This window comes from Entelurus aequoreus, linkage group LG11 (assembly GCF_033978785.1).
Source record: "Entelurus aequoreus isolate RoL-2023_Sb linkage group LG11, RoL_Eaeq_v1.1, whole genome shotgun sequence".
Classification (NCBI taxonomy): Eukaryota; Metazoa; Chordata; class Actinopteri; order Syngnathiformes; family Syngnathidae; genus Entelurus; species Entelurus aequoreus.
Window position 1 is genome coordinate 39,228,774 of NC_084741.1, and position 14,828 is coordinate 39,243,601.

The following is a 14,828-nucleotide window of genomic DNA, read 5'->3' on the forward strand; positions in this document are numbered from 1 at the left end:
AGTGCACCATTTACTCTTCTTTAGTTTAAACAGTTGATGAAACAAACAAGTTTGTTTACCTTTTCAGATGACAATGCTGATCTTTTTTTGGTACAATGTGACCCCAGCTTGTTGTGATTACTTATAGATGTCCAATGTTCTCTAGCAAAATAAATCCACATTTAGTCTGCATTGCAAGTTGATGCTTTTGTTTGTGTGGTACAGTTGGTTTATCCTTGATGTAATTGTGCCTCTTTAAAGTACCGTACAACAGATCAGCTGTGGTGATATGAATGACATCTTCTTGCAGGAGTTGGTCTTCACAGGTGTTAGATGTCCTACATGCGGGGACTGTCCGTTTAGCAAAGGCATATGTTGAACTTAACTGTGCTACTTTTGTTGACATTGAATCAGTAAACTTTGCCATCGTAGCGTTCTTCTCTGCCTGTTGCGGATGTGGCTTGCATTCATGCTAGCATGTGTGTAGCTATTGGCACAAGCAGAGTCTCCAAGGCACAAAAAAAGTCTCCAAGACACAAAAAAGTGCAATATCCCCGGGAAAAGTCACTAGATTTGTCGCTAGTAGCTGTTTACAAAAAAAGTTGTCAAGAGTATTGCCAACACTGTCGGCACCATCCTCGAGTACGTGTTTTGCTTTAAGAAGATATTTTAAACTTGATGTGCGCCGATGATAAAAACGTTTGTCACTGCAATACCAACAAGTTACCTTTTTATACAAAGTTCTGTTTTAAAGCGAAAATGGGCCGCCCCTCCGAGCAATCACAGACCGTTTAACAATTTTTTTTATATATATACCGTATTTTCCGCACTATAAGGCGCACCGGATTATAAGGCGCACCTTCAATGAATGGCCTATTTTAAAACGTTGTTCATATATAAGGCACACCGCATTATAAGGCACATAGAATAGACACTACAGTAGAGTCTGGGGTTACGCTATGCATCCCGTAGTTGCGAGACCTGTTGTGGCTCAATATTGGTCCGTATATAAGGCGCACCGGATTATAAGGCGCACTGTCAGCTTTTGAGAAAATTGGAGGTTTTTAGGTGCGCCTTATAGTGCGGAAAATACGGTCTATATATATATATATATATATATATATATATATATATATATATATATATATATATATATATATATATATATATATATATATATATATATATATATATATATATATATATATATATATATGTATGTGTATATATGTATGTGTATATATTAGGGGTGTTACGGTACGTGTATTTGTATTGAACCGTGGTACGGGAGTTCCGGTTCGGTTCGAAGGTGTACCGAACGAGTTTCCACACGGACATACAGTATTAAGTAGCGTAGCGCACGTTGTGTAAACAATGCACACTGAGGCACAACACACGGCATGCTAGCAGCGACCGGGCTAGGACAACATGTAAAAACCAGAGCTGGAAGACCCTCCTGCCTCGTTAAGATCTCCCCGTTTGGGAACACTTTGGCTGCGCGGCGCGATACAACAATGGAGGACAGAGGTTTGCCGACATTGTTCAGCAGCGGTAAGGCATGCTTCTGCCAACACGTCAAACATGCTAACCCATTTGAAGCGGCACCACCCCCAAGTGAACATCGCTTCAACAAAGATAAAAACGAGCAAACAGCTCCCACCTCTTACTGCCAAGTTTGCCAGGCTGGGGGGAGAAGAAAGAAAAGTTAATCTGAGGCTGAGTTGACTTGAAACTGTTTAATGTTGCACTTTTTATATGTAGAAGAAAAGTTTTGTCATTTTATTTTATCTGAGCAACAATTTGAAGCAGTTTAATGTTGATTAACGTGGACCCCGACTTAAACAAGTTGAAAAACTTATTGGTGTGTTACCATTTAGTGGTCAATTGTACGGAATATGTAGTGTACTGTGCAATCTACTAACAAAAGTCTCAATCAATCAATCAATCAAAAAAAGCACTTTATATGTAGAAAAGTCTTGTTAAGAAACCTTTCTGAGCGTTATCTTATTTAGTTTTTATTTTATATATGTTGACCACATTAACCCTGGCAATAGACCCTGTGTGTATATGTATGTTATGCCATTGTTTACACATTTGGTAAATAAATAACCCCAAAATGTATATTTTGTTGTTTTCTTACTGTACAGAAAATTAACCGAACCGTGACCTCTAAACCGAAGTACGCACCGAGCCGAAACACCCCTAGTATATATGTATGTGTATATATATGTATATATATATATGTATGTGTATATGTATGTGTATATATATATATATATATATATATATATATATATATATATATATATATATATATATATATATATATATATATATATATATATATATATATATATATATATATATGTGTGTGTGTGTATATATATGTATATATACAGTATATACACACAACTTGGGGATGTGAGTGTGAATGTTGTCTGTCTATCTGTGTTGGCCCTGCGATGGTGTGGCGAATACCGCCCGAATGCAGCTGAGATAGGCTCCAGCACTCCCTGTGACCCCGAAAGGGACAAACGGTAGAAAATGGATGGATGGATTACTAAAAACTAAAATAATCTGCCATAATTTAACATTTTACTATATTTGGGCTGTATCGCTTCAAACTACAACCAAACTAATAAACATAAACCTCATCATTATTCATCCTTAACACATCTCTTGTATTAACAGGTGTACCTAATGAAGTGTCACTGTGGAACTAATTCCTTTCTTACTGTTTGTCTTATCCTTGTTTAAAATCTGAAGCACATTAGCTCTCAGCATATCATTTTCTCTGTGAATAAACTTGACTTGACCTTGTTTTTACTGCTGATTTATCTTCCATCTCTGCCACTGCTGCACTCTCTCTTTCTCTCCCTCTCCCCCTCCCTCCCTCCCTATATATTTTTCTCATAGCAGACTTCCTCCCTTGATTTAGTGTGCATGTTTTATTTAGACATGTGTTCTGTATTTATTGCTGTTTACTGACCTAACCCACAAAACGAATTAGAATACATTTTACATTGTCATAGTTTTTTTCTTTCAAGTAATATGACTTTTTTTGCCCCGTGTTTGTTGGTGTCTAGATGCCATATTGAGCCTGTGGAAGGGTGTGGCAGAGTGCGGACTGATGGGGGGTGTCCTCGCCGGTCTCCAGACGCAGTTATTGGCTACTCTGAAGGGACTTGAGGTTCGCACCGAGACGGAGTTGCAGGAAACGGGTATAAAAAAACAAGAAATTATTGAGTTTTGACAGAAAATTGATTTGCTTTGAGTACAATATGGATCAAGTACATGTTCATACAGAAGCCCCCCCAACCCCCAGCTAAATATAATTGTTTTTCATTTGAACCTTGTGAACATATTGATAAGAAATAGTACCAAACATTGAGTGGTGAATGTTTGTTTTGCAGATGCCATCATATTAAATTCCCTGTGTGAGATGTTTGGCCTCTTAGACTCAGTGAAGCAAGTGCTGGAGCAGAGATGCAGCCAGCGGGATGACAGCAAAGATGAAAGCGTTTATGGTGAGGAACGCAATAGAATACATGTAGCCAGCTATCATTTGTACTGCACAGTAGTGCCACTTCTGAGGTCGAACAGCGGTTTAGGACAATTCATGTCAAATAAATCAGAAATTATTGGAAACAACCTCAGTGTGTTTCTGCTATAAAAAGTGCCATCTTCATGATGTTTGTAGAAGTAAAGCCTCCAAAGCAGTGTTTTTCAATCACTGTGCCGCGGCACACCAGTGTGCCGTGAGATACAGTCTGGTGTGCCGTGGGAGATTATGTAATTTCACCTATTTGGGTTAAAAATATTTTTTGCCAACCAGTAATTATAATCCACAAATATTGTGCCATTGTTGAGTGTCTGTGCTGTCTAGAGCTCAGCAGAGTAACCGTGTTATACTCTTCCATATCAGTAGGTGGCAGCAGGTAGGTAATTGCTTTGTAGATGTCGGGAACACGTTGTGTGAGACGACAAGGGTTTGTCGTCGTACCTAATGCTTAAACCAAAAATAGATAAAAGGTGAGTGCCCCTAAGAAAAGGCATTGAAGCTTTGGGAAGTCTATGCAGAACGAAACTAAAATCTAACTGGCTACAAAGTAAACAAAAACAGAATGCTGGACGACAGGAAAGACTTACTGTGGACCAAAGACTGAGTCCACAAAGTACATCAGAACATGACATGACATTCAACAATGTCCCCACAAAGAAGGATAGCAACATCTTAGATAGTCTTGATTGCTAAAACAAAGCAGGTGCGGGGAATAGCGTTTAAGGAAGACATGAAACTGCTCCAGGAAAACACCAACCAAACAGGAAAAGCCACCAAAATAGGAGCGCAAGACAAGAAGTAAAACACTACACACAGGAAAACGGCAAACTACTCAAAATAAGTCACGCCGTGATGTGACAGGTCGTGACAGCACACCTACTTCGAGACAAGAGCGGTAGTGATGCATGCTTGGTTATGGTTTAAAGTCATATCCAACAATTGCGACAACGACTTTTTACTGTCAACTGAGTTTCATTTTTTATTGATTTCTGCTAGCGGTGTGCCTCTGGATTTTTTCAATGAAAAAAATGTGCCTCTGCTCAAAAAAGGTTGAAAAACACTGCTTCAAAGAACTTAGCCTCAAGGAGTGAATGTCGCTAAAAAGCCAAAGGAAAAGCAAAACACATGTTGACGTCTCAAACCATATGCTGAGTGTCTGTTTCGCTGTTGTTTTATGATTTAGAAGAGGTTCCACAGCATATCTTAAGCAAGATTTTGTCTGTAGCCCCATTTTGGTCTTACATATTACTTATCATTATTATTATTATTCGACTCCTAAAGGGCTCCCACCTCCTCCTAAATCTAACAACACCGACACTCCAACACTCAGTTTACATGCACAAAAAAAATGAATTATCAACTTAAAGGGGTCATATTATGATTTATTTTCTATTTAAAGCTCTTCCTTGTGGTCTACATAACATGTAATGGTGGTTCTTTGGTCAAAATGTTGCTTAGATTATGTTTTACAGACCATTTAAAAGCGGCTTTCTGACCGTCTCTTAAACGTGCGCCATTTTTTGGGCGCTCTTATTTACATACTTGCCAACCCTCCCGATTTTCCCGGGAGACTCCCGAATTTCAGTGCCCTTCCCGAAAATCTCCTGGGGCAACCATTCTCCCAAATTTCTCCCGATTTGCACCCGGACAACAATATTGGAGGCGTGCCTTAAAGGCACTGCCTTTAGTGTCCTCTCTCACCTGAAAAGGAGACTAATATATATGTCTCCGTTATCCATAGGTTTATCTATAACCCATAAAGTAGGCAGGCACGGAGCTATTTCTCAACATGTGTGTATTCCAGCCGGCACGTTAATACACTGACACACAACATCCGGATTCCCATCATGCATTGCTTCAAAACTACGGCAAGTAGTAATGTCCAAAAACATAACAGAGACGAAGCAGAAGAACAAAGAAGAGACATGGCGACGACAAGTAAGAAGAAGAAGTACGCTTGCAAGTTCCAAAATGATTGGAAAAAATAATTTCAGTTCATCCAGGACAGCTCGAAGGGGAAGGGGTATGCTGCCTGCAAATTTTGTAGATCAGACTTCTCCATTGAACACGGTGGCCGAACGGATATACTCATTCATATATATATATATATATATATATATATATATATATATATATATATATAAGAAATACTTCCGCCCGAATGCAGCTGAGATAGGCTAAACTATATACACCCCCCGCTAAAAACACCCCGCCCCCCCAATCCCGCCCACATCTCCCGAATTCGGAGGTCTCAAGGTTGGCAAGTATGCTTATTTACATGGCTCCACCTCAACATCGTCTTCTCCCTGTCAGCCATGCTGTCATTTTTAATGCTTCCATATGGAGTTTACTGACAGATATAAGTTAGAACTATAAGCTACGTTGTCTCAAAAATGGCAACAGCGGAAGATGAAGGTGCATCTACGAGCCAGTCTGCCCCACCATAAGATAGAGGAAAAGAAGGCATTTATTGACTACAGCATGGGACTACAATGACGGACTTGGTACATTTCTACCATACATGGAGATATCTGCTGACGGCACAATTGGAAAAAACGGCACTAATGGTGCAAATTCTAAATGGATCATTTGGAGTAAGTAGGGAAAAAGGCAATATTGTTTTATAAATATAGACAACATTGGCTTTTTAAAGATTGAATTGATACATCTCGACGATGCGATTATAAACCAGTTTGTTCTTGCATATATACATCGGTCCATCATTGTATCCGGCGTTCTACACGTGTCAGTCTTCCTATTGTGATAACGCGGAAGCACAGCAGATGGCACATTCCATGATCAGAAAGCAGACGATATTTAGATGTTTATGTCTTAGTTTCATCAATAATGTTTTTCATCAAGCGTTCGATCCATTGCCGTCATTTGGCCTTTTTAAGGTGACTAAAGGCTCCGTAAAATATTCTTAAACCCCCCCTAATTTATTTAGTGGTCTTTTATGTATTTATTTTTAAATGTGTTTTTTTGTTTTAATATTTTACAAAATAGTGGCGACAAATATTAATATAAATGAGTGAGTTTCTAATAATCATACAACCTGTCATTATTTTCTTGAATATGATTATAAATATGTTAAGTTTTCCTTTACTTAAGCCATCAGCTGATTCATGTATTGTAGGATTATCATTATTTGATCATAATAAACATATTATTATAATACAATTATTATTTTATCATTAACAAGGGGTTAAGCCTCCCTGGCTTTTAAAAACTGTTTCAAACATGAATCAAAGGTCCCCGAACTAACTACAGTTAAGTGAAATTTAAACATAACTTTGTCCGATGCTGCCACAAATATATTGGGGGACAAGCGCTTTTCGTGTCGTTCTCGCCAGTTCCAGGTACTAAATTGCTGTCAAAGCAGCCATTTACTTTTCAAGTGAGAGGCATGATTTATGATCTACAAACGTTTGTACAATAAACTTACAGGGAGCAAGGAAGCAATGAAGCAGCTGACCACTCGTAAACATAGGGACACACGGAAGTGATCATGGCGCCGCTATAAATAGCGCTATAGCGCTTCACTTCCGATACGATATCAATTTTGGAGACTTGAATATTGACCGATCCGACATCATCATACGTTTGTACATCATTTTGTTATTTTGTAGTGTGAGATGTTAGAAAGGTTTAATCAAGGGAAGTCGGTCAAACAGAGAACAAAAGTAGTTATGAGAAACGCTAACGTATGTATTTGTAAATGTCTGGAATGGACTCTTTGAACTGGGTGGTAATTGTTGTTTTAGGCGTTCATACTAATTAAGTTCATAACGCAATAAGTTGAATGATGCGCACACGTTTGTTACTTGATACTTTATAGTACGCTTTTGTGCTGGAGACTTTGTATGTGTTAGTAATATGCAACTAGAATTATTTGACACTTTTTAAAATTTACAAATGTGTTTTAGACTGCAATATTGTTCAATTACGGACACACCGTCGAGCTTGTGTGCTTAGCTGTTGTGTAACTGCAAACATTTAGTAGCCTACCATGTTTACTATGAGTGAAAGATTCATTTTTAACAACGATTCTATTTGATATTTGTGGTTGTCATTACGATTCAGTAGATATAATTTGTTAGCAAACCAATTCAAGCAGTGTGACTGTGAAATAATTAGTGGATACTGAACACTGCAGGTGAAGTTTCCTATATTCCTGTTATTTCTTGTAAGGGAATTATGTCTAAATGAATGATGGATACAAACAAGCAAGTAAACAACAATTAATGGCCAATGCATTCACATCGTATTTGAATAAAGTGCAACCAAAACTTTAGGTTGAATAAGCAGGAGGAAACATTTTCTTCTCACATTTTAAACATTCAAGCAACTTTCAATACAAGTATAGTAACCAACATTTTAATAGTAGAATTACCCTCTAAATAAAGTTCCTTGACCCAGTCATTCAGTATCTATTCTCCGCCCTCTCTCGCCGGTGACAGAAGCATGTATGTCTCCTCATCCTTGTTGATGGTGTTGGTCCCTCACTTCCATAGCCTCCTTGATTCATCTTTTGTATTATTTGATACTCATGAAATAACTTCTTGTTTTCTGGGAGTCGTTATCAAGTCGGTAACTTGCACTCTCACTTCCATTGTGTCGGCCGTGTCTTCTGTGGTATAAAGTTGTGTTGCGGCTTTATCATTGTGTATTTATTGTGGCTTCTGCAATCGTGCTGTAGCTAACAGTTATGATATTGAAATGCCCAGCAGTGGAGAAGGAGACAGTCAGCGATGCACTCTCAGACGCTTTCTTAACAAGCGGTAACAAACTCAAGGAGTCAAAACATAAATATAAACGAGAGGTGTCCCTGCTGTTGGTCACAGCTCACGTTTAAACACTGAACACAGAGACACCCAAATACTCGCCGACTACAGTCCTTTCACTAGTCTGCCGCACTCGCACACATCACACACAACAGCACCATCTTTTAAAGGCACATAGACACACATATCACACCTCGTTATGACCTTTCTCGACCATCACAGATATCCGCCATTTTTGTTTTGATGACGCCACAGACGGTAAACATAGACTTAACGCTTAAAATCCTTATTATTACAAGTGCTAGACTTCATGTAAAAGTCTGCCGTTCTTGAATCCAATGTTTTCTGCTTTGTAGTATCAATAAAATCGATGGATTCCCTTTTTAAACAATCTTGGATCAATACTTGCCTCTTGAAAGGCAAACTTGCCGAGCACAGATCGATATACCGTATTTTTCAGACTATAAGTTGCAGTTTTTTTCATAGTTTGGCCGGGGGTGCGACTTATACTCAGGAGCGACTTATGTGTGAAATTCTTAACACATTACCGTAAAATATCAAATAATATTATTTAGCTCATTCACGTAAAAGACTAGACGTATAAGATTTCATCTGAGTTAGCGATCAGGAGTGACAGATTGTTTGGTAAACGTATAGCATGTTCTATATGCTATAGTTATTTCAATGACTCTTACCATAATATGTTACGTTAACATACCAGGCACGTTCTCAGTTGGTTATTTATGAGTCATATAACGTACACTTATCCAGCCTGTTGTTCACTATTCTTTATTTATTTTAAATTGCCTTTCAAATGTCTATTCTTGGTGTTGGGTTTTATCAAATAAATTTCCACAAAAAATGTGACTTATATTTCAGTGCGACCTATATATGTTTTTTTCCTTCTTTATTATGCATTTTTGGCAGGTGCGACTTATACTCCGGTGCGACTTATACTCTGAAAAATACGGGTACTTCAAATTTATGAATATAAATGGATATATCGATGTATCGATCAATTGTTACACCCCTAATGTTTACATTTTGTAAATGCACTTAAATAGAAGAAAATACAAGCCTTGTGTGTTTATTGGAGGACATTTATATGTTATCCAGTTGTCCATCTTAGCACAAGTAAACACACTGCTTGTATTAGAGCTCATGTTGGCAAGTTTAAATGCAAGCTGATACAATCCAATTTTTTGCTACATCAGACCCGGAAACCCCCAGGAGAAGGTCATTATGAATATATACTAGGGTTGTACTGTATACCGGTATTAGTATAGTACCACGATACTAATGAATCATATTCGGTACTATACCGCCTCTGAAAAGTACTGGTCCACCACCCCCCCGTCGTCGTCACGTCATTGCTAGTTTATGAGCAGACGAACATGTTCGGTAGCACGCAATCACGGAGTACTTACAAGCAGACACAGTGTGTAGACCGAAAAGGGAGAACAGACGCATTTTGGCTTAAAAACTAACGATAAAGGTGAAGTTATAGCACTGAAACGCCCTCAGGAAGAGGTGCTTTAAGACATGGCTAGCTAGCTAGCGGCTAAAGTCCAGCCCCAGTCGGCAGTGTTTTAGCTACTTCTAAATCACTAATCCTGGTTTCCATGGCGACAAAAAAAGTAAGTTTCTTACAAGTATCATCCCTGCAGGACGAGAAATAGCTAAACATTCTTCACTACACAACGTAGCTCACCAGCGTCAAAATGTAAACAAACGCCATTGTTGGATCTACACCTGACATCCACTGTAATGATACCAAGTACAAGAGTGTATCTAGTCGATACTACTATGATTACATCAATATTTTTTGGCGTCACAACATCTTCTTTTGTTTTTTTAAAATGTATATTATGTTTATAAACTCAGGAAATATGTCCCTGGACACATGAGGACTTTGAATATGACCAATGTATGATCATGTAACGACTTGGTATTGGATTGATACCCAAATTTGTGGTATCATCCAAAACTAATGTAAAGCATCCAAACAACAGAAGAATAAATGATTATTACATTTGAACAGAAGTGTATATAGAACATGTTCGAAGAGAAAGTAAGCAGATATTAACAGTAAATGAACAAGTAGATTAATAATACATTTTCTACCACTTGTCCTTAATAATTTTGACAAAATAATACAATGATAAATGGCACAATATGTTACTGCATGAGTCATTAGACTAATTAGGAGCCTTTGTTTGTTTACTTACTACTAAAAGACAAGTTGTCTAGTATGTTCACTATTATTATTTAAGGACTAAATTGCAATAAAAAAAAACATATGTTTAGTACCCTAAGATTTTTTGTTAAAATAAAGCCAATAATCTGGTCCCCTTTATTTAGAAATGTATCGAAAAGTACCGAAAAGTTAGTACTGGTACCAAAATATTGGTACGCTAATATATACATATTTACAATATTACATTTGGGAAGCAACAGTGTGGCGGGTCAAACCAAATAACTCGACACACCAAATTTGGCCCACTGTCCCCACTTTGGGCACTCCTGGCATAGAGTTTTTATGCGATAACTTGTATTCCATCTCTCCACAGCACTGGGGGATCTGTCAAAGGAAAGAAGGAAGCAGGCTTGTATTAAAAACCCATCCTACAAAACTGCAGCCCACAAGCACCTTCGACCCCAACGACACCCGCCATCCAATGTCAGCAACACTGTGATCCAGCCTCTCTCTCTCGTGGGCTTACCCGCACCGCCGCACACTCATCCACCCTCCATCAACCCTACGCATGTCGGCCACTTCCTCGCGCAAAGGGGACTGCGCGGTAAGGGCCAAGAGAGGGCGCGGGCGCTCTGCCAGTCTGACAAAGCGGGGAACGTGCACAGGCCCGGACAAGGACTAACCTTGGGGACACGCCAAGATCTTGGACAGAGGGGGTGCACGCTTCAGCCTCAGCTAGCAAGCGAGGAGGTAAATGAGGGAGAGACCTTGCGTGACTTTCAAAAGGTGGCTTTGGGGAGGAAGGGGTTGAAAAAACTCAAAAGTAAATGAAACCAAGATATTCCCAAAGTCTAAAGCAAATTACTTTCTATGTTTCCCCTCGTGTAAAAGTAGTCGGGGAAGTGTGGAAAAATGCCACATTTCTGACAATATTTGTATTGAAAAATTATTTTGTGAGTGATTGTATAAGTGTTGAGTTTTTTATGACGCTAATTTTTAAACACCTCACTCAGGCTTGTATTTAGTCACAATATGTGCAATAATGCGTAAAGATGCTGCACAATAAAAGCAAGTTGTTATGAAAGTTGTAAGACTAGATCCATGCTTGTTATTGGGCAGACATAGGCTCTATGCACTGAAGAATAATCAGACCTTTTTAAAGCTTCAGCATAAATGAAAAAATCTTTTACAATAGAAAAAATCTGATCTATATTGTGTCAAAGCGTTGTTTTGTTTCTAAATAAAGACCCTGTATGATTTATGAAACATATTTTAATAAATCACTTCATGCTTAAAGCTATATTTGTTTTAAATGCTAATGTCCCTCGGTTAATGCTCCACTGGTGCAGTCTCAATATTTTCCACCATTGCTGCTATTATTTGGTAGTTTAGAGGGTAAATCAATAAGAAATTATATCTGCAAAGCTGCCCTTTGGGTATTGACCTTTCAAACATGCTGGATTTGAGGTCACACACACAAATCACTGCGTTTTTTTGTTCATTAGTGCAGTACGTCGTGTGATGGATGACCAATAGTATACTCTCTTAGCTTGTTGTTCATCAATGCATGTCATCTCATGCGTGAACACGATTGCAGCTGTTAAAAAGCGAGGATTTAATCACTATGCAGCTTTTCATATCCACACTTTTGAATCCATACACAGTGAGACCTCTAATATCAAACAGGTATAATTTGGAGTAAAACAGTTAAACATTCCGGAAAAATCTGCCTAAAAAGAAATAAAAAGGTACTGCAAATAGCCGTTGTTTGACTTTTTTGTATTTCTTGTGGGTCACTGTGATGCGAAGAGGGATTGATTGAGTTTACTTTATTTGGAAGATGCAAATAGGGTAAAATTGGAGCATATCTTATGTTTACAATTAGTCAGAAAAGGAGTACGAAGAAGCACATTGTGTTTAATCCCAGCCCTTCTTTGTAAGAAAACAATCACTCGTTTATTTGTTCACTTCCTGTTTTAATACACACTACTCACGAAAGCCAGGGAAAAGAATACAGTCGTCCCACATCGCGCTTTTAATATTGCCTCTTTACCACATCGCAAATTTTTATTGAATGTTTTAAACATTTTTTAAAGCACATTTTCAAGCATAAAAATGGTTAAGTAAACAAAAAATATCAATACTACAGTAGTATTGGCTACTAGAGGAGATCAAACCAATCGGAGCGCCCTGTTCAGTATCGTGGCCACTGATTGGCTCAGCCTCAGAAATCATTCAATCAATCAATCAAAGTTTTACATACAGGAGCCCTTAATCACAAATGTCTCAAAGGGCTGCACAAACCACAACAACATCAAGAAAAAACTCAACCAAATGGGAACAACGCAAAACCTTGGAAGGGACCGCAGATTTGGGGATCCCCCATGGGTGACCGGTGCAATGGATGCCGAGTCGATACAGTTAATAACGTAAGAGTCCAGTCTACACTGGAGCCAGCAGGGGATCCTCTTGCATGTAGACACGTCGGGGCGTAGAGACGTCACCGACTGATGCATGAGGAGTGGTCCACCCTGGGTCCTGACTTCATGTGAAATTCCAGTCCATAGTGGAGCCAGCAGGGGATCATCTTGAATGGGGACAAGTCAACAGCGCAGAGACATCACCAATTGATGCATGGAGGAGTGGTCCATCCTGGGTCCTGACTTTAATAATAATAATAATAATACCTGGGATTTATATAGCGCTTTTCTAGATACCCAAAGTCGCTTTACACGTGTGGGGGGGGGGGGTTAAAACAACTTTATTAGGAAAAGAAACTAAGAAAAGAAAAAAAAAAAAAATAATAATAATAAAGAAACACCAAGGGCAGGGTCAGTTTGGAAAGGCTAATGTGAAGAGGTGAGTTTTTAGGGTGGTTTTGAAGGTAGGGAGGGAGGGGGCTTCTCTGATGTGCCTGGGGAGAGCGTTCCAGAGAGAGGGGGCAGCCACGGAGAAGGCCCTGTCGCCCCAGGTTCGGCGCCTGGTCTTGGGGACCTCCAGGAGGCCAGCATCACTAGACCTGAGGGAACGGGACGGAACGTGTGGCAGGAGGAGGTCAGAGAGGTAGGGTGGAGCCAGGTTATGGAGTGCCTTGTAGGTGGTGAGGAGTATTTTAAAGGGGATTCTGTATTTGACAGGCAGCCAGTGGAGGTCATGAAGGACAGGTGTGATGTGCTCTCTGGAGCGGGTTCCGGTGAGCAGGCGGGCAGCGGAGTTCTGGACATATTGCAGTTTATTGAGGGTTTTGGAAGTGATGCCATAGAGGATGCTGTTGCAATAGTCTAGCCGGGATGAGATGAAGGCGTGGATGAGGGTTTCGGCAGCAGAGGGTGTGAGGGAGGGCCGGAGACGGGCAATGTTTCTGAGGTGGAAGAATGCAGTTTTGGTGATGTGGTTTACATGGGGGAGGAATGAGAGGGTAGGGTCGAAGATTACACCTAGATTGCGGATGTGGGTGGAGGTAGTGACAAGGGAACCGTCGATGTTTAATGAAAAGTCCTGAGTGGAACGAGTGAGGGAGTCGGGGCCAATTATAATTATTTCAGATTTGTTGCAGTTGAGTTTTAGAAAGTTTTTTTGCATCCAGGTTTTTATGTCTGTGAGGCAGGTGGTAAGGGTGGAGTGGGTGGCTGGGGTGATGGTCGTGGTGGAAAGGTATAGTTGTGTGTCGTCGGCATAGCAGTGAAATTGAAGGCCGTGGTGGCGGAGGATCTGACCGAGGGGCAGGAGGTAGATGGTGAAGAGTAGGGGGCCAAGTACTGAGCCTTGGGGGACGCCGTGGGTGACTGGGGCAGTGGAGGAGGTGCAGTTGTTGATTGAGATGAATTGCTGACGGTCAGAGAGGTAGGATTTCATCCAGGAGAGGGCAGTGCCGGATAAACCAAGGGAGGAGTGGAGGCGTGATAGGAGGATGGAGTGGTTGATGGTGTCGAAGGCAGCACTGAGGTCGAGGAGAATGAGGATGGAGAGGGAACCAGAGTCGGCGGAGAGGAGGATGTCGTTGGTGACCTTGAGGAGGGCAGTTTCTGTGCTGTGGAGTGAGCGGAAGCCGGATTGGAACGTTTCGTATAGGTTATTGTGGAGAAGGTGGGATTTGATTTGGGAGGCAACTGCACGTTCGATAATTTTAGAGAGGAAGGGGAGGTTGGAGATGGGCCTGTAGTTGTTGGGGAGGTTGGGGTCGAGACCGGATTTCTTGAGGATGGGGGTGATGGCAGCCAGCTTGAGGGCAGGAGGGACAGAGCCAGTGGATAGGGAGGAGTTAATTATAGTGGTGATGAGAGGTGAGAGTGAGGGAAGGCAGGCT

At 40.1% G+C, this 14,828-nt stretch overlaps 1 protein-coding gene across 8 annotated transcripts in view; it reads left to right on the forward strand.

The window, feature by feature from the left end:
* Nucleotides 1-12,233, forward strand: part of LOC133660104 (glucocorticoid modulatory element-binding protein 1-like) — a 54,166-nt gene extending 41,933 nt beyond the window's left edge. For 4 of the 8 annotated variants that reach the window (XM_062063244.1, XM_062063239.1, XM_062063245.1 and 1 more), the window contains 3 exons: nt 3,066-3,200; nt 3,393-3,506; nt 10,896-12,232. In XM_062063244.1, coding sequence (XP_061919228.1) covers nt 3,066-3,200; nt 3,393-3,506; nt 10,896-11,353 — 707 coding nt within the window. In that variant the 3' untranslated portion in view covers nt 11,354-12,232. Of the gene's footprint in view, nt 1-3,065; nt 3,201-3,392; nt 3,507-10,895 lie in introns of all 8 variants that reach the window. The other 4 variants (XM_062063241.1, XM_062063240.1, XM_062063242.1 and 1 more) reach the window with 2 other exon arrangements.
* Nucleotides 12,234-14,828: the final 2,595 nt, after the last annotated feature.